The following is a 27,164-nucleotide window of genomic DNA, read 5'->3' on the forward strand; positions in this document are numbered from 1 at the left end:
AGAAAATCTATATCGTCTGAAATAGGAGGCAAATTTTAATTAAATGAAGGTATGTTTGCCTATACATATGTAAAAGTGAGTCATGAAAGGTTGAAGTCTTGTTTTCTGAGCTTTGAATACTGCATTGCACAACTTTTAGAGATAAGTACAACTCATACCATACCAATGTGCAGTGATGGTAGTTTCTTGAAAAGCATTAGATTATTTGTTGAAATTGTATCAACTCTCATTTGAGACCTAGGTCATGGCTCACAAAGATTTGAGACCTAATAAGAAACTCACCATGCCCTCACATTGTCCGAGGGTCCAGGACCCACAATCTTTGTGGCGTAATGAAACATTTCTTGAAACTAAAAGAGGTCCTATGTTATTAAGATGTGTGCTACTGCTACAAATGTTGCAGTTAATTAACACCATACTGCAGCGTAATGAATGTAATGCAATTCAAAAAATGAAGAAAATTAATTTTGACCATGGATGTTCTAATGCATGAATGATGTCATTGTATGTATGTATTATCACTATGGTGATTCTAAATACATTGGACGAAACATGAAGGATTGTTAATGGGCATGTCACACAGTTGGTATCTGGTACACTGTATGCTCTCATGCTACATTGCAGATGCTCCTTTGTCCCAAGAAATACCTGGCAAGTCTTCCTAGCATTTGAAAGAAATAGGTGGTGATGAAAGATGTATTATAAATGGACACGTCATGCGAAAAGTTTTATATTTCTACGTTTTGTGTTCTTCATGAAACTACTGCAGTACACTATAAGTGTTAATCAATTCCACTTGCTTTAGAATCTGACAAAATCTGACTTCTTGCCTATTTACTCAGTCAGTCAATTTCATAGCATTAAAATAGTTTTTATCTTACCATATTTGTATATTGTGTATTGGAGATATATTCAGCTGAATATATTCAAGTTGACTGTGATTGAACTCAGATGTCCTTTCTAATGTCACTTACCTCTGCCAAGGGAGGAGGTTATGTTTTCTTTACCGTTGGTTTGTGTGTTTGTTAGTTTGTCCGTGTGCAAAGTAACTCAAAAAGTAGTTAACGGATTTGAATGAAACTTGCAGGAAAGATTTAGAATGATACAAGTAACAAATGATTAAATTTTGGTAGTGATCCGACAATTTTGGGGAAATTTATGAAGGTTTTTTGATATTTTGGCAGGTAGGGTCAATGAACTTGGGAGTTCAGGCTGTGCGAATTTGAGGTTTGCATGCGCCCACTAAAGTGCGTGCTCTAGTTTCTGCTAGGGCGAGACGCGCCGTGCAGATGAGGGTTTATGACGTAACAAAGGCTTCTATATTGGGAAATCGGGCGATTTTTCAGCACACAATGCTGTAAGTACATATGGGTGGAAATCACCGATATCTCTATGAAAGAACAAGATCAGTGGTGGAAATGAGCTGCATGCTTGGCGGAGGTCTGTGCTCTCAGAGTGCTTTTCTAGTTTATGTTTGTGTTACAAAAGAGATTGTGCATTCCAGAAATTTGCATAAGAAAATAATAAATCTACATCAGTGTAACATTTTATGATATACGTTATATGATTAACAGTGATTACTGGTGATTCTGTGTGTGTGTGTGTGTGTGTGTGTGTGTGTGTGTGTGTTTCCAATTTTATTTCCCATTTAATGTCATGCTGTCATTCACAATTCATTTTTCTTTTTCTGAAACTTTCCACAATGTTTGGAGTGTGACCAGCAAAAAATAAAACAAATCTAAAACTTGACATTTACACTTTTGGGTCGAAGGCATAAACAGTGTGCAGTAATTCACTCAAAATTCAAAGAAGGCTTTCAACTGATGACAGATCTTGCAAACATGAATGAAATTAATACAGGACAACTATCAATAACTCAAAACACAGTCTTTGAAAGTGACTGTATTTATTCTGGAAATCTTGATTAGGAGAAGAAGAGGGGGAAAAAAAATCAATTATCACTTTTTTTTGTCATGGTATATCTTCCCTTCAAATAATACTCCCTTCACATCTACACACAGTCTTTGAAAGTGACTGTATTTATTCTGGAAATCTTGATTAGGAGAAGAAGAGGGGAAAAAAAATCAATTATCACTTCTTTTTTTTTCATGGTATATCTTCCCTTCAAATAGTACTCCCTTCACATTTAGCACTATCACATGCAAGTCAAAGCTCCATAAAAGTCTATGCAGCATTTTGGTATATGCTATATCACAACAGGTAATACATTTCACAGGCTTCTTGGACATCTCAGCAAGAGATTTTATTGATGCAAACTCAACTGCTTATGCTTGTTTCGGAGACAGTTTAGTTGACACAACAAAAGAGACTGCAGCTAGCACACCTTTGGGTATGTTTAAAATTCAGTCAGGCCATACATATGAATTCACTTTGATGATCTGACAAATGTTACAATTGGAATAGAAATTCCACAGTAGCTTCAGTAGATGTTTGCCTTCATTCTTGACACAGTTGTTTGAATACAAAATAGGAAATCTGTATCAAAATAGGAAGTTCTGTATATAAATAGGTAATTTCAATGTTAATTCTGGGGGCTTGATCTATGAAATAAAATAAAAAATAAAAAAATCAAATCTGATTAAATATGCACACATATTCTAAACATCTACCAGTCATCTTAAGAATCATTTATTTTGTATGACGGAAAGTCCCCATCACCTCTATAGACCGATTCTGTGACGCGCTATGTGTATTTTTGGCATGGGCAGTGCCATTACCGCGGTGTCTCAGCTGACCCCCCCTCCTCTCTCCCCACCCCTCTCACGCGCACGGAATGAAAAACTGATGCATGGTTGTTTTAGCCAATAGGCGTCTCGTACTGAGTGCGCGAATGCTTGCTTAGTCCGCGAACCTTTGTTACAAGTGTGCGATAAACATGTTGCCCGTGGGGTGGGGGAGAGGAGGGGGGGTCGGCTGGGACACCGCAAAATGAGCTTATGGCTGCGCCCAGTGCCACAAATTGTCTGCTGCCCTCAACGAACCCGAATCGGTCTATAGATTATGGGCCCGTTGCATAAAAGTTACTATTATGGTAACTTTGCCATTCAATGGTAACTTCCATGGAATTCTTGATTTTGATTGGCTGTTGAGTATTGTTGCCATGGTAGTTACCATTGGATGGCAAAGTTACCATAATTGTAACTTTTATGCAACGGGCCCTATGTCTTTTATTGCTGTCATACTTGAATGAACTACAACCTGTACTATTCATTATTTTTTTGTACTATTTATATTGATAAAAGGACTATAACTTTCTGGACACCTTCAGAAGTACTTCCTCAGCCAGGAAACTGTTTCAATCCATACACTTTCCAAATTCTGATCAAAGGTATTGACACTATTTAAAATAAACCCACTGGCCAGAAATCATGAAGAAGGTAATTTAAATTCATTACATGGTTTCTGCAAATTTCTTCTGCATTACAACAGACGTCCAATGAAAAGGCATGTTGATACTTGTGTGTAAAAGGCACACCTATTTCTCACTTTTTTATTAGCTCATGGCAAACCACATTCTTGATTTAAACCACCTTTGTGAGTATGGGCCATGGTGCTCAGTTGACAGTGATGCGATTGATTATGACTTAAATATTTCTATGTTCAATTTGTAATCAACAGTAGCATGCATGTATAACAAAATTCTGCAAATTCATATTTAGTCATACATTATTGCCTCTGTAAACAAGACCCTGAGTACATAGTCCAGAACCCTGTAATATGTGGCTTTCATTAAAATATATAAGCAAACTACCTGCATGGTACCAAATTATCAAGCAATCTTGACAACACACATGCATTTTATACCACTGAGGTCATGATTTACAGTTCAAGAAGAACAGACTCAGATTTTAAAACATTTGACAGCACACACAAATTCAAAACAATAGTCTCCAAAGCTCCCCAGGAGTCATAATACAGTATGTATATCTTTTGGCAGATAAAATGGTTCTCTTGGAGTATTATTGTTGCAGAATCAGTTCCATGAAAACTTGTAGACAGTTGTGTGCTTGTATGTCTCTCCTGGTTTCAGGACGCTGTTTGGGAAGTTGGGCTGCACCACAAAAGAAAACAAGAAAAAGAGAAAGAAATAGCTTTGATCAATTTTTTTTTTTTTCTTTTTTTTTTTTTTCTCATGAGCAGCCCCAGGTCAAGTTGGTGTAGTGTAGAAGTGAATCTTCTAACCACAATGACTTGTATATTGACTCGTGACAATCTGCTTCCATATTCACATTAATTTTCTTTCATTCGCACATTCAATATGCCCACTAATTCTTCATTTATATCATTTCAAAAAACAATAAAAGAAGCAAAGATACATGATGACAGGGGAGCACACAAACATAAGTACATAGAATGTGACTCTCTCCGACTGACATAACATATTATGGGGGCTGGGGCATCATAAAATTGGTACTGCTCTAAAGCAACCTTCAGTCTAAAACAAATCCATCAGCATGTTATATGATTATAAAGTACTGTTTAGGCTGTTATTTTCACATGCAGATATTTTTGTCATGTCACAGACTTTTTCGCGAGATGTTGTTTTTGCGAATTCACACCTATGCCAATTTAACCCATTGAGGACGAGTCCCGAGTATACTCGGGCAAGTGTCTATGGGAAATGCGTGCTGTATCAAAATCAGCCCGTCCTCAATGGGTTAAATGTACATATCGTCACTGGGGCGACAAGACCTCTTATCTACAAAATGTCAAATGTTCAGGAGAGCCAAAAAACATGGCGGCCAAAGCACTGTGGCAAATGGGATAGCCTTTCCTTTGACATGCCATGGTGGCTTCATTTTTGGAGTAAGACAGCTGGGATTTGGACAGGACATCACTTAACCCATTATTCAACCATTAATCCAAAAAAGTCATTTTCACCAAAATTGCAGATACAAGATCTTGTCACTCCAGCGACGATATGTACTATTACTCTAGCATCTGGCGACATTTTCGTGTGTTGCTAAATTCGCGATCCAACTGTGATTCGCGAAATTCGCGAAAAATAAAACCCTTGCAAAAATAACAGCTTATACAGTGGTACTGGATTCAGGGAAAGAGGCTTCCCCCACAAAAAGCAGCATACATCCCCTCGCTCACCTGATTGATGGCATTGGGATAGTACTGTGATTCTAGACAGAGGGCACCATGCTTTGGGTACGTGATCCCCTCCTTGCCCCTCGCGGTGTCGTCGAGGTAGTTTGCCGAGTAGAACTGGATGCCCGGCTTGGTGGTGAACATCTCCATGCAGCGGCCACTCTCGGGATGAGTCACTCTGTCCAGTGAAGATAACATAGACTTCATTCATTCTTCTTTCTTTCTTTCTTTCTTTCTTTTTTTTTTTGGGGGGGGGGGGTTTCAAGTAAAGGGACATACTGTACTGTAAAACATGATATATTCGCGGCATGAAATTTTCGCGAATTGGAGCCTACAGCCTTTTTCGTGGCATGAAATTTTCGCGAATTGCCACTGGCGTTCAATGCATGTAGTGTAGACAAAAAACTTTCGCGTGCATTTTAATTTCGCGAATTTTGGCGCTTGCGAAATTCGCGAAATTAAAATGCACGCGAAAATTCCTCGTTTTACAGTATATGCTCCTATACACAAACTGTTACTTTCTTTCCCTCTTCAATAATATTATCCAGTCTTCCACAGCAATCATGTGTATAATAAGACAGATTCATTGTCACATTCACCCTGCACTATACACTACACATGTATCTCAAAATACCTCGTGTGTGTGACTGTTTGTGCATATCTGTGTACTCCTAGTACACACATTCAAATGATTGAATGAGTAACAAAATTGTAAAATGATGATGAAGGCAATGATGCTATTAATAATAAGGTTAACAACATCAACAGCAATATCATTACTGCAGGGCTGGCAACCCCACAGTAAAAAAAAAAAAAAAAAAAAAAATCATTATCATAAAAACACACTGTCAACAGCAATACCATTAAAACAGTGGTTGCAATCTAAGTCATTACACTGCACCCCATAATTTCTAACTGCATTCTGATCTTGTGGTGTCATGTTACCTCGCACATGGCTCCTCCAGCGATGACTTCACGCAGAAATTGTTGTCAAATCCAAGCCCTGGTGCATCATGGATCCTATCACCAATCCTTGTGGGCTCCCTGAGGTCAAACACTGTGTCCTTCACTGGAGCTATCTCTCCTAACAAAACAGAGCAAACCAAAACATACCATTTCAAAATTGCAATGAGGTTTAAAGCTACACCATCCACAGATCAGTATCAGGAAAATTGAAGGGAAAAAAAAAACATACTTGGCAGTCCTTGTTATTTCAAACATACCAGGAATTAAGAAATACACATTAGATAATTGGAGAGCTAGAATTCCAATACAATGTTGACATGTTCACAGTGCACTCCCGTTATAACAAACACGTTTGTAACGAAATTCCAGTTACAACAAAGTAAAAATTCAGACCGCAACATTATCCACTATGTTTTTTTATTGTTCATTTGTTTAGTTATAAAGAAATTTTGATATAACGAAAGAAAACTGCTGGTCCCGAGGACTTCGTTATAATGGGAGTTCACTGTATACAAACTATGTTCGTATTCTGAAATTCTGCATAACCCAGTATGCAGAACATAAGCATATTTACATATCAAACACAGATATGCATTTCACTGGACTTGCGTTTCACTGGACTTGCTAACCATGCTCGTACTTGGTTCCAACCCACTGCCTAAAGCCTTGTGCAAGAATATCTTGCTTGGAAACCAGCACTTAAGCTATTACAAGGGACTGTGACATCATCACTACAGTACCTTTTTTTTAGGCAATGATGGCAAAATACTGAGCTCCCAAGGATTGGAATGCATGCCTTGAATGCTAGTACACAGTACACTAATATCATCAGAACAGCCATCCAAAATGATTAATACCTCACTCCAGAACTTAAATTTGCACAGCTGTTCTGACATCTAGCCTAACTTAGTAAACATTGCAAAGATCACAGACTCAGCATGAGGGTGCTTTGCCGTATGCATAAAACACAACCGCTATCAATTTCTTCTTTCTTCTTTGTGAAGAACACATCCAGAATGGCTTAATCATGCACTTTTATTAAAGTCACATATTTTGTAACATAAGAGTGATATCATAATGTCATATGAATTAAGGAGAGAGCTCAAAGGTACAAATGCATTACTGGATGCACTGACAGGTTTTGTGGAGATTTCAAAGGAACTCTTGAAGGAAAAAGAAATCATAGAGATACCATAACTTAACCCAATAATTCTGCAAAATGTTTAATGCCATATACTTGAATTTTGTACATTTTAATGATCTTTTTAAGGCATATTAAAAGTTTCAACAGGTGTCTAGGGTTTACTATGATTCATGGCTGGCCAAGAATGTTAAAACTGGTAAACTTCTATCATGAAAAATATTACAAAGTCAGATGTCGGGGGGTCTACATGTTTGTTTACTAATGAAAGGGTTATCATTTGTTAATCCTAATGTCCCATATCTTCCTAGACCAAAATGGAAATGTAAGAGGAGGCAGCATTGTGTTCATACCTGTTGGCACACTGGTGTCATCCAATGGAGTATACTGCTCCGCATTGATCTGTATTACATGGTCCAGTATGGTGCCTCCATTCTACCATATAAACAAACATAATGCATAGTTAATGTGGAAACAAATCACTTCCCACAACTATTTCAATGCATATATGCTGTCATAAAATAGGACACAAAGAGCATATTTCTTGTTACATTCTGAAAAAGGAGAAGTCTTACAAAATCAAAATGAAATGGCATCTCATTTTTTTTTTAATAGATTTGTGGGGTCAGTTAAGTTGAATACTCTTTCCAAACCCTTCTACACCATGTAGAATTGGAGAAAAAAGAACAGATAAAAGAATATGATCAGTTTTATTCACTTGAGGAAAATTTCCAAGAAAAAGATACCACTACTGGCATGGCGGAACCTGTCATGCACATGTAGAAAATTTCAAAACTATATAATGATAACAGCAATATATAGGAGTATCAGAAGCCATGCAATACAACTGCATGAATTCTCTGTTCTGCATTGCAGGATTATTACAAATTCCTACACTGAAAGGTACGGGCAGATATTGAACAGACTTCATTTAAAATGTTAATGCACATTAGACAAAAACAAAGAAGTGTACATCACAACATCAAAAAATAAAACCAAAGCATAAATTTACATGGCCTGCCAGGTTGAAGTACGAGTGGTTGGTGAGGTTGATAGGAGTCGATTTGGTCGTTGTAGCGATGAACGAGATCACAAGCCTGTTGTCGTCGGTGAGTTGGTACGTTGCAGAGGTCGTGACCTCACCCGGAAAGCCCTCTTCCCCATCGGCACTGACGTAGGTGAACTTAACGGAGTCCTCTCCCTCAATGGATCCTGCCCACAGTTTCTACAGATTGAATCAAGTGGTAGAGCTGGAATTAAATATTTGTCATGATGTCATAGTACAGATGTAAAAGATAGACATTAAAGTACAAAGGAGGATATCTTTATGATGTTCATATCCATCTAATACCACAAATATTTGAAGAGCTACAGTGTATATGAAATCTGAATAGGGTTACCTCAAAGTGAAGTGCACTTAACACAAATGTAGCAAAGAAGGCAACGAATGAATGGCTATTGCATAAATCAGCAGCAACATAAGTGCATGAATATTACAAAGATCTACTAGCACTAACAAAGGCTCTCTAGCAGCATATTACATTGATTACTTTATTTGTCGCTGTTCTTTGTTTCTTTGAATGACCATGTTCTCGCCCGGTGCTTTTGTCCTTGGACAAGAGGTTTATCACTGCAATTGTAACAGGGTACGTACACCACTCACACACATAAACATAAATGAAATTGTAAGTCATGCATGACATGATGGACAAACAACTCTATTACTATTTAATATAATATTTACACACCACTTGCAAACAACACATAACTACCAGACTTTTACACAGATAACTGGGTGACGTTTGTTATTCTAAGGTTTGACAAACCAAAAATGAATTAAGGTTCATTATTCCAAAACTTTCTTACTCTGAAAAATTAAAGGTTCCCTATTCTGAAGGTTTATTAATCCACAAATTGAATGAGGTTCGTCATTCCATATAGGTTCATTAATTTGCAAATGAAATAGGGTCTGTTGATCCAGAAATGAAAAGGCAGTGCGTACTAACGAACCTTCGGAATCACAAACCTTATTTCATTTTTGGATTAATGAACTTTTAAAATGACAATCCTAATTTTATTTTTGGATTAACGAACCTTTGGAATGACAAACTTTATTTCATTTTCGGATCATCAAACCTTTGGGAAAATGAACCTTCTGTATAATGAACCTCATTTCATTTTCAGATTGACAAATTTTCAGAATTCAAACTCTACCCACATAATTAATGATCTCTACTCACATGGAAGAAGCCATCGATCCCACCGTGGTTGGTGTTGGGGCCGTTGTTTATAGCCAGCTGATATTTGACGCCATCTATCGTAAAGCTGCCCTTGGCTATCCTATTGGCAACCCGGCCAACCACGGAGGCGAAGTAGAAGGAGTTCTTCTCGTAATCTGATGTACAATAATGAAATCATATTTTAAATATGAATAAACAGATAACAGGCAAAGTCATAGTGTTGAACATGTTAAGTTGTCACTCATTCTAGATAAAAATGTTAAACTTGCTATAAATTGTTACCTTGTTCCTATTACACCAAACAGAACAATAATAAATATCACCCCTTGTTCATTTTATCAGCTCATGAAAGGAGTATAGTAGAACAAAACAGGTACTAGCTATCTACTAAGGACTTCAGATCATGTCCAACAGTAACTATACACAGCCCAGTCGCTGTACATGGTACGTCGCGACAGGGCTGTACGCGCGCGACCACCAACCACTAGGAGAGCGACGTAATCGTATCACGATAGCTTTGAATTTTGATACTTAACATCATTTTTGTCACCTCAAACTCATCGAGTATACACTTCAATATTTACTCTACATCTGATGCTATCAGTATTCAAATGTACGCAATGAAACTTACCGAAATTGATCATCATATCCAGCATGTCCACACGGTACACAATCTTTCACGCCAGGCCTAACTATACACAGCCCAGTCGCTGTACATGGTACGTCGCGACGTACCGTGTACAGCGACTGGGCTGTGTTCAAGTGTATAGTTAGGCCTGGCGTGAAAGATTGTGTACCGTGTGGACATGCTGGATATGATGATCAATTTCGGTAAGTTTCATTGCGTACATTTGAATACTGACAGCACAGATGTAGAGTAAATATTGAAGTGTATACTCGATGAGTTTGAGGTGACAAAAATTATGTTAAGTATCAAAATTCAAAGCTATCGTGATACGATTACGTCGCTCTCCTAGTGGTTGGTGGTCGCACGCGTACAGCCCCGTCGCGACGTACCATGTACAGCGACTGGGCTGTGTATAGTTAGTCCAACAGTCAAATTTACTGAGCTGGCACAGTGGTCAAACTACATAACACTACACATTCACACAATCGTCTAATTTACTTACTGATCAACTAGCTACTTCACTTTTGGTGAGAGTCATTTATCACATGCTATGTTAAAGCTGAGCTTCGCTACATTGTCAGCTTGTTGTAAATGACTTATTCAAGAAATATCTCTGTTCTCACCAAATAATTTCTGAGGCCATAAGGTCTCTGACTTCTGGTTGACATGATCACAGTGAATAAAGACGAAACCATGGTGCATGATTCATGATTTGAATCATAGTTTTAATTCCATACATCTCTTGATATCTACAAATACACATTGAATCTTGACAAAACACAAATATCATTCAATCATTTGACAGCAAAATCCCCACATTTCACCATAAGCAAAGAAAAACAAAGAGATCTCATTGAATTCTAATGACATACCCTTCAAGTCTGGCCAGCCGAGAACAACATCGGCTGTCTGGTTGTTCTTGTCTGGCACCCAGAGTTCTGTCAAGGAGGCACCAAAGTTGATCAATTTTGCAGTCACACCATTCTTATTTGTGATGGTGTACTTTTCAACCAGTTGGTTGTTCTTGGTGCGGCCATATTCTTCCACCGTAACAGGCATGGTTGTTTTCTGTCTCTGTGTATAAAGCGTCAGGCTGCAAAGGGGAAACGGATTCTTTCCAAATGTTTATCACCACACTACAATGTAACCAGAAATCAAATCATGCATTTTTTTTTCTGTATCAGTGTGAAAGTTTTGAATTTCATACTAAGTTTATTTAACATTCAAATTGGTGTTAAAGCAATTACCAAAATCTTGATCGGCAAGAGTGCTGAATGAACCAAGTTATTGACAGACTATAATACAAATTAAACACTGGCATGCTAATTTCAATTCAAGCAAAACGACATGCCTCTTAAATAAGTCTACTGCTTAGCTTCTCTAGCTCATTTCATAACTGTAAATCTAAATAGCACAATTTGAATTTCAAAATGTCAACTGCAGCACAATTTACATGAATAAAGCATTGTACAGTCTTTACTGGTGCTGCATGCACAGGGGGATCTAGATTCTATACAATAAAGACTGCTTTGATTGAAGTCAACTTTTTTTAATGAAAGTAGGCCCTTTGTGATTTATTTCGGTGAATTTCAGCAATATTGTGGTTTCTGTCACCACTCCAGCTCGATCCACTGACTGTCATTCAGTTTGTCAGTGCGTGCAAATGTGTGCCAACATCCCTGGCCTGGATCTATGCATTGGGATCCCAAATCTAGCTAGCCCATTACAAGGCACAGCACTCACGTGTTGTTACAACGTAGCTGCATGTGTCCATCATAATTCATTATGACTTGAGGCATGACATGACATGGAGACTTTGTTCTATTCACGGTCACACAGTTAAGAGCAGCAGAAAGAGAGGAAGATCTAGCATATTTTATAGTTAAGCAGGAGTTTCATCATAATACGTGTCTTTGTTGGGAATTGATTATATACAGCAATCAGCATCACAACATGGCACACTCTTCAACAACCAGTTCAGTTCAGTTGAGACACACCTCCAACAACACACCCACACAATGCAGGTGCACGTGTCGGTTCGGTTACGGTCAGTTCAGGTTTCCCACCCGGGCCGAGCAGGCGTGCATCATCAGCATCGATCGGCATGTCTGCATGACCTGCCATTGCAACCCTACGCTAGTACCATTGCTTTTCAAGTACAGAAATCTACTAATTACATGTACTTCCTTGCTCTTCTGACGCTGACTTTAAGCATCGAAGTAGAAAGAAACATATTAAAGCAACCACTAACCTGTATCAGCTAGACCCCTAGAGCCTCGAGAGATGTTCTCCGTGTTGGAAAGATTGAGGGATGGCTGCGTCTCTATCGTGCACTCTCTCCTTAGTTGTGTCTATCACTAACAAGTGGTGGCGCAATTGCTGTTACACGTAAGCTAAACAAGAGCCTCGAGCTAGCTTTCACTGTGGTTTGCTAGCATGTCATGGGGGAACAGACAATTCTTATCTCAAAACGTCACCAAAAGTCATACATTGTGAAATTCACCAAAACTGCCTGAATCAGGCCAAGACAAGAATATGAAGAAGCTAGATCACTGCCAAACATATTTCACGTCTATAAATCTTATTTATTCAGATGTTCGGAAAATTGTTCTAGTACCGGTACTCACAAATTTCAAGAAGAAGACTGTAGTAGGGAAGCAGTAATAGATCAGAACTTAAAAAAAAATAAAATATTGCAACTCATACCAGATTGTCTACCTCTAAAGTGGTAGAAGTAGCATAGTGAGCAAGGTCACATGACTTCTTACATGATTCACTCTTTACTTTTAATCATTAATGAAATTTCCACACTTTTTGTTGTTGTTGTTGTTGCCTAATACATAGGAATACATAGGGTCTGACCACTTTGGACCCCAACTTTTTCTTTTCTTTTCTTTTTCTTTTTTTAACCCCAGAAGTGGCACCAGAAAAATGTGGTTAAGCTTCTTTTTTTCTTTTTACTTGTCAGCTGATGAAAACTGGAAGAGGCACCAGAAATATTGAACTGGGACCCCCAATTTAAAAAACACAGCGCCAGCCACGAAAGCAGCCTGCGGGTGTCCATTTTAATTGTAACAGGGTTTCATTACAACAAAGAATTTCTTCCAGTCCTGACTATCTAAAGCAGGTTGCCTGTATCTCTTACCAGAGTTATGAATTTATGTTCCATCATTATTTCAGACACATTACATGTACTGAAATTGGAGATCCTTTGTTCGTCGGTTTCTATTTCTGTTAGACAATGAAGATTGAAGTTAAAATGTGCAACTTCCATGATGGCCCTGCCCATAAAATTTTGTGCTGAATATACCCCCAAAAAAAAGTAACAGACAAAAGTGTATGCACATGCTGCCCTTTGTTTTGAAGCAGAGGATAAAGACTCTTTCTGACACTGTGACCCAAGTAGTCATTTCATCACTAGAAAATTAAAGATACTATATTTGAAAAAAAAAATGATCAAGCAAGAATCCATCTTTATTTTTTCAAAATGTTCCAAAATGATGACTTCTTTTTGCAACAAATGGATGCAGTATCTCATGAACTCTTTTTTTGTTTAATATGACATCAATTACTTAACTTCATGGGGAACACATAATCTTAAATTGATACTATGAATACATTTACAAATCTTTCCAGTCACAAAAAGCAATCAGATAAGAAAGACATTAACAAATAGGCCCTACAGATAAAAAAAAAAAAAAATGATATGGAGACAGTGTGCGAAATTTGCTCTTGAACAAGCATCAAACATGTTCTCATTGTAATACAGATGTTGATGTAAATAGGTAGACATCAGTATAGATATGACATAATTTGCATTAACATGCCCACGAAAATGCATTTCAATTTACAGTACATTATAGAACAATGTAAGTTTTCTGTTTCTATAATCCTATGGTAGTTTGACAAGGCATTGGTTCCACATTGACTCTAAATGGAAATTTATCATCTTTAGAGCATATCAAATTTCACACACATGAACAAAACTCAAAAGTTATTACAGCACTCTCATTTGTCACATGCTTGGATACCCTGTATAGCCTAATGCACAGTATCTTCCAGAAATTGCTTGATTATGGAAATCTAATAACTTGGTGTGAAGAGGGGAAAAAAATTGTGGATTGACCAGTTGCATGTGATAAGCTGAAATTTTTGTATTGTTGAGCACTGTGGGCAAGCTATACAAGGCAAATTATATCAATGATGGGTAAATAAGCCTCACATACAAAACTTCTTGATTTTCATGAAATGTCTTGCCTTGTGACACGTGGAATCAGTACACAACCTTACAATATGAGGTCATGAAGACTTGTATGACAGTAAGATTAACATTATGTTTAATTTCTGTGAGCTTTTAAAGAGCATTACAACTTCACCATAGGCCAACCCATGTTAACTGCAACATCGGTGTATTCATTGAATTCATGTAATAATTGTATTCATTCAAAAAATATGAACTACAAATCTTGTGGAGTCATTGTGGCATATAAGAATCTGCAAATTATGGAAGTGGGAAATTTTTAAAAATCTTTAAATTTTTAACAAGTGACAGGTCTAGCGCTCACCCGAGTATTGCACTTAATCTGCATGGCACTCAAGCTGAGGTAAACTCCCTCCCCCCCCCCCCCTCCCTGATACCATAATTTGTTCAGATAATGATCACCCCCCATCCATTGATGATTCCTGCCAAGTTTGTTCAAAATCCAGATCACTGTTTTCCACAAAAAGATAAAAATATATCAAAGATCATGAAATGTGCTAATCCGAGGCATTTGGCCTCGGCCTATGGGCGCCATTACTTGTACAAACTATGATCCCTAGCCCCGCTTCCCCCACAATTTCAGCAAAATTTGGTGAAAATCAACTCACAACTTTTCAAGTAAAAGATGAATATGTGAAAAAATTGAAGATGGCAGATGCCAAACAGTAAATGATTGTAACAGCACACTTAGCCATTCCACTCAAATGAGCTAAAAGATGCATAGCTACTAATGGGTTTAGTAGTGAGACAATAATGTGTAATTTTAATTTCCTTCTGCTTTTTATTTCAAAAGTTTAGATATTTTATAGTCATTCACAGGTACTGTCGAAACGAAAGCTTTCTCACAATAGATATTTCACAATTTCAGTAAAGATCATTTATTTATAATATCGCAGACAAGAATATTTCTGTACATATTTTGATAATTCCCAGAATATTACTCTTTTCTTTTTGTGCGAGTTCAATAGATTGCTAAATATGTGAAAAATTCCACACCATGAAACATTCCATATTTCCAGTAAAGGGATTGACATTTTTGCTACATGATGACAACTAGAGTGAAGTAAAACATTAACTTTTGAGTTGTCAAATGCCATTTCAATTATTTGATCTCCATTACAGACATCACATCACCCATCATGTCATGCACACAATGACTACTGAGTGTTCAGAATAATATGCGCAAAACATGATTTCAATGTACTGATCTACATTTAAAAGGAAGTCGACAATGTTGGCAGCAAGCAGGATTTAATATTTAAAAAAAAAAAATCATTATTGACATGGTGGGTTCAAACTCAATCATTCTTTCATTAATTGAACATATTAACATTCCTACTATGGATAAATAGTTACTGGTGAGATGAAATAATTACAGGAGGAAGTTGGATTGAATTACCCTATCAGATTCAGAACTAGTTTACATGGAATACCATCAAAATCTCCACATGACACATTTCAACTGTCATTGCGCAATGTGGATAATTCTTTTTGGAGCATCTTTGGCAAATGACATTTGATGGAAACTTAATGCACATTGCCACCCTAATTGCAACACTGGTCTCCTATTGACATACAATATGTTACCCATGACATCATGGATTATAATCTTTTTTTTTTTTTTTTATAATCACAAAAACATTCTGCTGGGTAAATCGCATAACCCATCAAAGGACTTCCCTGTTGTGCAGAAACCCGATGTTAAAAATCTTAAACCTTGAAAATTTATATAAGTTTAGAGTTGAACAGAAATGAAGCAGATTTGTCTAAACTTGTATTTAAAAAAAAAAAAAAACTTGTTTATTCAAGCTACAGTCCATAATGCTGGGTCTGATCGTATGCTCCTAATATTGTGACAGTTTTTATCATTTCTGCTCCTCTTCCTTTTCTCAAGCAAAGTATCAATGAATGACTATCTCTCTGCATTCTTCATATTCTACAAACCATAACTATCTATAAATCAACACTTCTTGGTCCTCATAATTAGATTTTGATCTGTTCTGGGCTTACTATCTTAAAATTTCTTTATTCTCTTACATATATATATCAAAAAAAGTCAAGGATTTTTACTCTATACAGAATGGCAAACATGATGCATAATTTTGATGATCAAGAGTCACAGAGCTGACTTTGGGGCTAGCGTCCTGCTTTCCTCAGCCTCAGTCAAGATTTCAATCTCTCAGCTGCCAGACAGCAAAATGACCACATAACGAACTGCTACCTGCTAAATAAATATAAAACAGACTCTACTGAATAGTCTCTGGCTGTACAAATTTGATGAAAATATTGTATCTGTTATTTTTAGCACTTCTTTGTTCTGGGATTCACAGTTCATTAATCATAAGGGTAGAAACATGTTGTTTCATCTCCTTGAGCTAGTCCTTGCATTGGTATTCTTCATGGCATTTGACGACAACACGTTGCTGGTTCCAAGGGTGCTAAAATCAATGACTGCACTCCCTGCGTTAGTGGGCGGCGCCCGCTGAGGACCAGGATTTGCATTTGTAAACTGCAGACTGGGCCTCGCCATTCCATAAGCACTGTTCGCGGTGGTCCTCAAGATGCCCTTTAATCGCGTGTCAGGCACGATGGGAGATGGAACGTCGTGGGAGGGGACGCTGTCGATGTCTGAGGCAAAGCTGACGTCCCTGATGGGGGTTCCAAAGGGCGTGCTGTGGGCACGGACCGGCGTCATGGAGAAATTGCTGCCGCCGCCCGCTAGGTAGCTGGGCAAGGCGGAGGCAACAGGTTTAATAGGTGGGACACTGGGTGTGAAGTCATCCAGGGACGACCGCGTGGTTGCTATGGTAGCGGAGACTGGGTTGATGCGGGTCCATTCATCCTTGATGATTTGAACGGTGAGGATGGAGACGAGGTGGGAGAGCTTGTTGTAGACATGGGCAAGGACCATCTGAAGTGAGGCAATAATAGAAATACAAAGTAGTCCAATTGTCAGGGATATTAACAATGTTGACATTTTGCAGCTTTCAAGTGGTAAAGAGGACACTTCAAAGGCACTAAACAGCGGAGGGGTGCAGAGGGCTATATCAAAGAGAGGTTATCAGGTCTAATATGCAGTCAAGTGATTTCTTATTTCTTAGGAAGTCAAATTCTGAGGTGAGGACACTTCATGAGATTCCAGATCTTTTTGTGTGTGTGTGTGTGCATGTGTGTGTGCATGTGTGTGTGTGTGCGTGTCAGTCTTGGTCTGATGATCAAAGGTTCTTTTGTCTTCAATTTTTTACTGCAATTAAGTGGCAAAGATGAGAAAAACTTTCCTTCTCTTTGTAAAGCAGTGGATATTTCCACAACCACCATCAACCACGGAGCTCAAAGGCCTATACATTTATGGACCCAGTGCTGTAATTGACTGATGCATATTATGTAATTCTGTAATATTCTACATCCTTCTTACAAATGGATTACTCAATACATCTCAAGACCAAATTTTGCTGTTCACTGACCTATGCAATAGTGATGCTTGCTTTCTCTCAAAATTTAATACAATGTGAGTTGGTTCTTGACGTTCATAAGGAACCAAATGCAAGCACTTGTCGTATTTCAATTCTCACCTGCTCATCTGCATCCCTTCTAACCCTGACATTCAGGGACCCAACGAGCTGGCCAAACGACATTGTCCAGAAATGCTCATTGCGGAATTCAAGCACGCCATCTAGTGTTGAAGCCTGCAATGTGAAACAAAGACACAGTTGTGGGCTTTTACTTACTTTTACACTGAAAATCATACTGAGAAAACACATTCAACATACTCATATACAGAGTTAATGCTAGCCTCCCTCCCTAGAGAAATACCTTAACAAAATATTAACATGTAGCTCAAGTTGAATAAGTGAGTTATAAATGCCACATGAAAAAGCACCAGTTTGTTAGAACACACTGACGACAAGTCGATTTTGATATATCATGTTTCCTATAGATGCCTGCCTAAGATTCATCAGGGCTGGTCTTGAACAGGTTGAAATTACAGACTGCTCTTCCTATGGTGTGCAATGAATGGTCACATCAGCCTTAGGCTGAAACTATTCCAGTGTGAAGAAAAAAAAAAAAAACCCTACAGAATGGGTACTACAAGCCTGCCTTTGCACCATGGAAGAACCTTGAACACTCTACAGTATACTCCTATTATAACGAGCATGGTTATATCGAAGTGTTGTTACAATGAACTAAAAATTCAGGTCCAGCTTGTTCTGCTATAATAAAATTTCAATACACGAAAAGAAAACTGCTCATCCCAAGGATTTCATTTAACGGGAGTCTCCTGTATTGAAGTGCTGACTAAAATATGTAAAACACATCCATCTTGATTAGCAATCATTATTTCCTGTATACAATTTATACACTTTGGACATCAGGAAGAGAGGACACCGAGTGATTACCCTTGTTTCTAAAATCATTGGGTGGGGGAAATTATTTTCTCACCTCTCGTAGACACTTGTCCAACTGCCCCAGTATGTGTGCTGGAGTCGTCTGCAGCAGTATGGTGCCAGAGTACACACTCATGGGAAACATGGTGCCAATGGTCATCATGGCTATACAGAATGCCGCCACCGCGTCTGCTGCGTGAAAATTGCTGGTGACAGAAATGAGGTGGGGAAAATGGATATTCACGTTAGCGTGTTGCATCAACAGAATATTTTGCCCAGTATGTTATATTTAGTGTATGTTATCAACTTTGCCACGCAATGTGGACATTGATGATATCGCTATTTTATTTGGCAATCAAATAGCTGGTACGTAAGTGAAATCCACACTCGCACTCAAATGAAAATGAAATTGTGGAACAGGATAACACATTACTACAATGTAGTACATATGTCTCTATCAACACCATTGGTATGGCAACGTTTAAAGTCATTGCACATCAAACATGAAAGATGAACAAAAGTCAGTTGATTCAAACATGTGCCATTAATAGAGACAACTAGAAAGCACTCGGAAAGTGCAGACTTCCACTGAGCAGCTCAATTCTACCCATATTCGCATGCTGAAAATCGCCCTATTTCCCAATTACGAAGCCTTGTGTTTACCTCATCAGCTTCCTGCTGCGCAATGTCTTGAGAGCAAAGCATGCGCTTTAGTGCAAACCTCAAATACGTGCAGCTTGAACTCCCAAGTTCATTGACCCTATTTGCCTAAAGATAAAGAAAAATCCTTAAAAATTCATTAAAAAATCCCAAATTGCTATCAAAATTTAATCATCTGTTGTGTCATTATCAACTTTTCCTGCAAGTTTCATCCAAATGCTTAACAACTTTTTGAGTATTTTGTAAATAGACGAAACAAACAAACAAACAAACAAACAGACACCGGCAAAAACATAACCTCCTTGACGGGGGTAATAATCTGTTCACAGAGACTTCAACCCCAAGCACCTTCTGATCTGGAGATTCTCCCGCCTGAAACCCCTAGCAAACGGGAGACCCAAGTTTATGTGTGCGAAGTGCGAAGTTCCTAGGGTTATAGATGCTCTCTGGTGCTATCTAAGGCTTATTTTTGCAATATACGATAGCAATAAGTAAGAAATCCTTTCCAATGGCAGACATTGAGCCAGGGCGGGAGGAATTAAAATCTCAAACGGGAGAACGGGAGATTTTGCAAAAGTGGGTTTTCGACGGGAGATCTCCCGTCGAAAACGGGAGAGTTGGAGTCTCTGTGTTCATCTTCACACATCGTATATGTACATGGTTAAAGGGATAGTATAGTTTTGGTTAAGATGGTGATTCAGATTTTTACTTCTTGAGAGATTCAGAACCACTTAGAAATATTAAAGAGTGTACAATTCTAAGAGGCATTCAAAGCTTATTTGATGACAATTGGATATAAACTGGCTGAAATATCCAAAAACAAGGTATAAAAACAAAGTGGTCCTAATAAAAAGTGGGTCCCACCTTTTATTAGGATCTCTGTTTCTGGATATCAGCCATTTCAAAAGCAATTTTCATCAAGTAAACTTTGAATTCCTCTTAGAATTGTATGCTCTTTTGTGCTCTACCTATTTTATAAGAGGCTTCTCATAATGTTAAAAAAGTTAAACAACCTGAAGCGCTATCTCAACCAAAACTATACCATTCCTTTAAATTCTATCCTCAAAGTAATAATTTTTTCGAGAAAACAAAAGCAAACTAAAAATAAAAAAATCTGTTTTTGATGGGAAGTAGGTAAATGATAATGCGGAAAATATGATAGGTTATGAAATGTCACTAAATTTGTGAAAGAAAGAGAAGAATTCTTACTTCATGTCCACAAGGAAGTCAGTGACACACAAGGAAAGCATACTGCAGAGACCGATCAGGACGAACGGATTCACTCGAGGAAGAAGAAGATGATCAAAGCCTGGCACGACTGTGCAGAAACTGAAGACAAAATAACCAAGAAGGAAACAAGAAGCTTATCTCCTTTGCACTGGATAGACTCTCTCTGTATCATTTTCAATTTTTAAAGCGTGTTTCAAATGTGGACGACGAGAAACACAGACATCCAATTCACTACATTTCTTAATAGACTCCAGAACAGTTCTACATCCAACAATGCTAAGTTCATCCATCCTTATGTATAGACTGTAGTGCATCTTTTGCAGGACATGAATGTGACATATTTAACAGAATTAACCAAAGGCAAACACACATACCAACAAATGAACAAAGAAATTAGTATTACAGCATTAGCAAACCAGGGTGAAACTTTCACCAGATATTTCCTTATAACTGACTGTTCATGATGAATTAATTACATCGGAAACATTCGTGAAACACATAGGCTGTGAAGAATGTGTATCAACATATAAAATCGTAATCATTGCCCTGCAGTTGAGTATGTTCACAACTACAAGAAAGACAAACCAACTATAATTTGTTACCTATGGCACCGGGGGTGTTTCATAAAGCTGTTCGTAAAGTTACGAACGACTTACGAGCGACTGGTGATCAGTTCTTGTGCTGAATTGTGGAAATTCTGATAAGTATAGCACATCAGAACTGATCACCAGTCGCTCGCTCGTAACTGTACGAACAGCTTTATGAAACAGTTTTGAGGGGGTGAATAACAGAGAGAGAGTTGTCGCATCTCACCTCTGGCAGATATCGGCAAAGTGCTCCTGCAGCCAGCTGCTCTTGGAGGCAGAGCTGACATGGCTGAAGGCCTGATTGCTGGAGCCATAGAGGAGCACCAAGTGGCTGAAGAGACCCAGGATGGCCCCCAGCATTAGACGCCCTGTGTGGATCTCTGGGGGCTGCAGGATGCGCTCCGTGCTGCAGTTGCCATGGAAAGAGAAGAGGGTAGTTTTAAAAAAAATGCCTTTGGAATATTCATAACTTTGGATTTAGCAGTGAACTGGGTTTGAATGGCAGAAAAATGTGAGAACTCTAGTTTTCTGTATACACTGATTTTCAATTGCACTGATAATGACAATATATTTATGTCCATGGCAAAGAATCTACCCTTTCATTAATTAGTTTATTTCCCCCCCCCCCCCATGTGTATTATCAATTCTTTGAATGTTAGTTCCAATCTTAAACTACATATTTTTAGTAATTACAATACAGTGTTTGGAGCCATAAATTCCACTGTGCTTTAATAATTTGCAAAATTATACAAACATAATCATTCGTTGGATTGTAGGCACACATTAAGGGACAACAATGTACGGACAAAAAAAAATGACATTCTCTCAAGTTATGTCGTTGGTCACTGATGTGAAACTCACCTTTCTTTCATGATGAATATTGCACCAAAGATGGCAAGCATTGTGGTCGAAAATACTGCAAGAACTTCAAATCTCTCATACCTATCGTAACAAGAACAATATGATAGCACCGTAATTAGAAATGACAGTATTTTCTATAGACTGACACCACGTTGATTCAAACTTGTACCTAAAGAGCAAAAAAAAAAAAAAAAATGTCAGCATAATAGAATAAATAATATTCATATTATACAACCTCTGAAGGCAGTTCAGAGTAATTGCTGCTAATGGCAGTAAAATCATTACTTTAACATCATATAGCCTTTTTAATAAATTTGGTTCTTCAGCTGCAATGTCCATAGCAGTTTCCTTTCACTTACGTTTTATCTTCACTGTATGGCAATGTTTTCACAAATAAATACTATGTTAAGTACCAGCGTGTAATGGACTCATGTTTCAAAAACAGTACTTAACTTACCCCTGAAAATCATACACTCTTCACAGATAATGTTTTGGGCATGACAAATTCATGTTGTGGAGACTATTAACTCTTTATGTGCCATGTTTGCATGCCCGACTCAGTCAACGGCGTGCCAACTTCGCATATTCTGCTCAAACGCACAAACCCGCCCAAACCGTTGAATAAATAGCCAAATATCACGGTACAATGAAAGCGTTTCTCGTTGTTCCATTCCTGTCACACTTAGCTTGCATTTCATGTGGGGATTGAATATCACGTGGAGTTCCTTACTTGATTTGCGAGCAAATTCGAACTTTCACTATTCTGTGTGCAAAAGTAATGTCTCTACATACAATAATGCATTTACTGGTCATTTGAAAAAAAAAAAAATGATCATAGATTTGTCATACAATTTACATCAAAGAAAAGCTTGGCATTTTCTCTACAACTTTGCTAGAGGGTAACAAGAATCTATAAGATTACATGGATCTGAAAAGCAGAATGTTTTCCCAAAGCAGGACTACGTTGCTGTCTCAGAATAATGTGGTACACAGGGGGTTTACACCATGGCACATAAAGAGTTAAAGGAACTGGTACCGCAGTAGTTCATTCATATGACGACATGAACAACCAAAGTACTTTTTTATACAAAGCTGTCAAATAGTCATACAAACGTAAAACTAAAAAACCACTACTGAATGCTTATGAAACTTATCAGTTCATTTTCCCCCGAGTATGTGCAGGTTCCATATCTAAGGTGACACCCAGTTTTGGTCTCCTTACCCATATGTATAGATGCTGGAAGGTTTTTGTTTCGTCACCCAGATTGTTATGAGACACACAATGAGTGACAGCACATCGAAGAAAATGATATAGGTGAATGCCAGGAGGGCTGCAAAGAAAAGGAAAAGTACGTCAAAGTGTCAAACACCTAATACACATACTAATCTTGAGTTGTGAAGCACATGTGGAAATCTAAAATGGGAATATTTACATTTAAACATCAATATGTGGGCAACTCAAGTCATTATGAATTTATGACGTCAGTGTCACAATAAAGAATAAGTGATCAACGTACTTGGAAGGCAGAAGATTGATAAATGAAAGAAAAAAGGAACATTTCATGAATATTCAAAGGAAAGAAAAAGATATCAAGATATCACTCTGAAAGCGAATTATACTAACTACTTCTATTCATTATGGGATCACAGCCATGTGTGACGTCAGATGGTCTGCCGGAATGCTTCCACTAGTCTATTATCATACCCGACATTTCCACAGGTGAGAGGTGCTGATTTTGGACCCGCTGACAGTACAATGTCCTCTTCAATAGAGCGGTTTACCACAATATGCAAATCAGAGTTGCTACAGTTTCCAGCTTAGCAACAAGTAGTAACCTGCCCAGGTTTTATTTGGCACTACTGTAGTTCACATTATTATTTTTTTTTCCTGTAAGTGGAAAATAGAACACTACAGGCAAAGCAGGATATGTTCACTAAGCACAATGTTGGCATCAAGGTATGGGTATACGTATCAAACTATTGAATTTGCATTTCTTGCTTCCTGATGTCCTTCCAAAGTCTGAGAGTAAATTCTTACCGATACTGTTTGTGGACTGGCACCATAGCAGCAGGACCAAGAAGCATAACATTCCCATGATGCCAAGTGTAACAACTCTCTTTGCCTGAAATAAAAATGAGGAAAAGGAAAATTTCCCAGTCAAATGATACAGTTGTATACAGCTTACACAGATAAAGTGGCTACTTTACATCAGGCTCTGTAACACATCACATGATTTTTAATTCTAATTTTACAACCTTAACAGACATAACAGACTATTGTCTTCTACATGGTATGTACAGACAGCATCAGTCTGGACCGTCCAAGCTTGTCAATTTTCTTCAGTTTGACCTGCAATTTTCTGCAGTTTGAAGAGAGCTTGTGCTGATGATTTTGTTGTTTGTTGCCAACTTTTAAAGCTCTGGGGATATATAAGCTGTTGACTTTGGAGATAGGCCTATATGATATAAGAAGTTTACTTTGAAGATTTGTGACATGTTCCTTCCTCTTCTTCATGATTCACTGTCACTGATCACTGTCCTTTATATTTCATCTGCCTTAAACACACAGAGTATCAAATTCATTATTTGTCTGAAGGTACACCCAACCTTTCTAAATACCTCATAGTCAGTTGAAAAGAAACACATAATATGATGATAGTGATGAAAAGGCAAAAAAAAAAATAAAAAAAATAAAATCTGAAGATGACAGGAAGTCCTAAATAAGAATAAGAAATCCTCCCTTTGGACTCACCTGCTGTTCTTTAAGCACAGATCGCAGCTCAGTCATCAATCTGGTCAGGAAGCTGTGCTGAGGCCTGGCAAATGGCTGGATGGTCCCGTGGATGATGTCACCGAGGCCATTAGAAGCTGATCCATGAACACCTTTATATAAAAAACATCAAATATACAGTTTAATAAGAGCTAGGGCTAACAGGAATGGTATAAATTACATTGTAGCAGCACGTACCCCGTTAGTCTGACTATAAGTCATCGGCCGAGAGAGGGAGCTATTTCAATCGGTATTACAGTATATAATCATGTTACTCTCTCCGGACGCTCCCCGATGGCAAAAAGAAACAAAAGAGCTAATTTTTGCTGACCAGTCCTTTGACCACGGTTATGTAAAAAGGTACACGTAGGCTTGATATCCCATAATACTTGCCACGTAGCCCCCTTCTCCTAACATTAACCGTGGACATAGCTCTTACTCTCACTCTGGCTCCTTAACCTCCTGCGTACGATACAAAAGGGAGATGTAATATTATACTTTCCAGAGTCAAGTCCATCCCTTATTGAGGCGGTTTTACATTGTACTATGATTCTTGGAGTTCATGCATGCCTATTTTACACCACATCGGTGAGGTGCATGTTTCAAGCAACATTAATTCTGAATAGTTGTGGAACAATTATTACGGAAGAGGAGTTGCCTTCCTGTCATATTTGCGGACGCTGCATGAGGCTTGCGTCAGAGCTCATCATCTCGCATCTCCTCCCATCGTCAACCCTGTCGTCAATGACTAAGGATGAACTTCATCCATGTCCAGCTCACGACGAATTAGCGTAAATTTATTGTGAATCTCCAAGTTGGGATCGCATCCTGAACAATCGATGTGAGTGCCGGGCGACGACGAGGCGGCGAACACCGGCCCCGTTCCAGACAGTGTACAAGTCAGCATCCGGAGCTCATCGTGGCAGTGCGCACTGCAGTTCGCGATTGCGAGCGAGGTCATCTTGGAGAGTGACGTGGCCATATCTCACCCTGGAAGCGACTTGGGACTCTGTTCGGACTGTCGCGGTGGTTCGTACCTTATGCACCCTTTTATTTGTATTACTGCTCCTAATATAACCACATGTATTATGTCCCCTCAAGTTAAGACCTCCGTTTAAACGTTTGAGCAGATATAATTTAGTGTAATTGCTCATGGAGAGTCGTACAATCAATTCACTGATTAATTCATATTCTGGGGGAAATACCCTATGGGTCAATCCATGTCAAATCATCCAGTGCTTGTCACCCGACCCCCTCCGATTTTCTTAAAAATCGCACCAAATGTTCCCCAAAGTGTCTGACGGAAAATCCCAAAATATTTTGCCCCAAGGTCAATTGGTTGCTAAGATACAGCCTCACATAGCAACCGGTGCGCATTCCAAAAAATTAGTTAAAAGAAAATTAGGCATTTTTGATTGACTGTTTTAGCTTGGATATTTATGCAAAAGTGTTCATTATCTGGAAATTGAGAGAACTTTATAGTCTTTGCAAGAAAAACTGACTGTGACGCGAAATTGACTTTTCGTTAACGTGCATGAGGTCACCGAAAATGGTGTTAAATGTTAATTTTGAAAATTTGAATGCATATTTAGAAGCTAATATCTTCCACATTTCATCACCTTAGGTTCTAAAATATTATGCTGTTGAAGGCTTTGACTTGCTGAGTAATTTTGAAAAAAATCGGCGCATTCATGATCACCGTTTTTACGGAGAGCGCCCTCAAAGTTGACAAAAATGAAAAATGTGCCAAATTCAAGGTCACGGATCACCCTTCGTCCCACCTAGGAATAGCATCAATTTTTGTATATTGATAGACATTTACCTATATTATCTTGGGTTACCAAAGAAATTTTGCTCCCGAAATGTTCAATGGCAAATTTACCCTACCGAAAATGGTCGTAAACGGCCAAATTCCCACGTAATATCACATATTGGGTTTAGAGGACATTTCAAATGTCCACGCTTTCAAAATGAAAAGCACTAGCCCTGTGATATTTGCAGTAGGGATAGTCTGCTATACATATTTTAGTAATATATACCACAAAACACTTTTATAACATAATAATGACCTTGAAATTTAATCCAAAATTTGATAAAAACCAATAAATCGCTCCATTTTCCTCATTGCACTGCATGTAAATGTGTTTTGAAAGACTTTTCACAGAGCAATATTTCAAGAATTATGAAAGCTGACATTCTACCATATAAGGGTGCTAAACTATTTCTGCTCATCTTCCAGATTTAGTGTCAATTTGATCATGAATGTTATATCTTTGACCTTGAAGTGCTTCTAAAAATAGCTGTAAATTTGTTAACT

At 38.1% G+C, this 27,164-nt stretch overlaps 2 protein-coding genes across 3 annotated transcripts; both read right to left on the minus strand.

The window, feature by feature from the left end:
• Positions 1-1,850: 1,850 nt before the first annotated feature.
• On the minus strand, positions 1,851-12,443 carry LOC140231258 (galactose mutarotase-like). 2 transcript variants are annotated; one of them, XM_072311414.1, is made up of 8 exons: positions 12,345-12,443; positions 10,966-11,186; positions 9,466-9,620; positions 8,238-8,450; positions 7,579-7,660; positions 6,064-6,202; positions 5,122-5,296; positions 1,851-4,072 (listed from the first exon to the last, which is right to left on the minus strand). In XM_072311414.1, the coding sequence occupies exons 2-8, from the start codon at positions 11,150-11,152 to the stop codon at positions 3,995-3,997; spliced, it is 1,029 nt and encodes a 342-aa protein (XP_072167515.1). In that variant the 5' UTR covers positions 11,153-11,186; positions 12,345-12,443; the 3' UTR covers positions 1,851-3,994. The 2 variants fall into 2 exon arrangements, with proteins under 2 accessions (XP_072167515.1, XP_072167509.1); XM_072311408.1 differs by lacking the exon at positions 12,345-12,443 and adding an exon at positions 11,837-11,913.
• Positions 12,444-14,810: 2,367 nt separating this feature from the next.
• On the minus strand, positions 14,811-24,197 carry LOC140231275 (zinc transporter 6-like). The gene is made up of 8 exons (XM_072311425.1): positions 24,116-24,197; positions 23,300-23,408; positions 22,078-22,158; positions 21,443-21,622; positions 20,609-20,728; positions 18,795-18,945; positions 17,927-18,040; positions 14,811-17,265 (listed from the first exon to the last, which is right to left on the minus strand). Exons 1-8 carry the CDS (start codon positions 24,171-24,173, stop codon positions 16,717-16,719), a joined length of 1,362 nt encoding a protein of 453 aa, XP_072167526.1. The 5' UTR covers positions 24,174-24,197; the 3' UTR covers positions 14,811-16,716.
• Positions 24,198-27,164: the final 2,967 nt, after the last annotated feature.

This window comes from Diadema setosum, chromosome 1 (assembly GCF_964275005.1).
Source record: "Diadema setosum chromosome 1, eeDiaSeto1, whole genome shotgun sequence".
NCBI classification, from domain to species: Eukaryota; Metazoa; Echinodermata; class Echinoidea; order Diadematoida; family Diadematidae; genus Diadema; species Diadema setosum.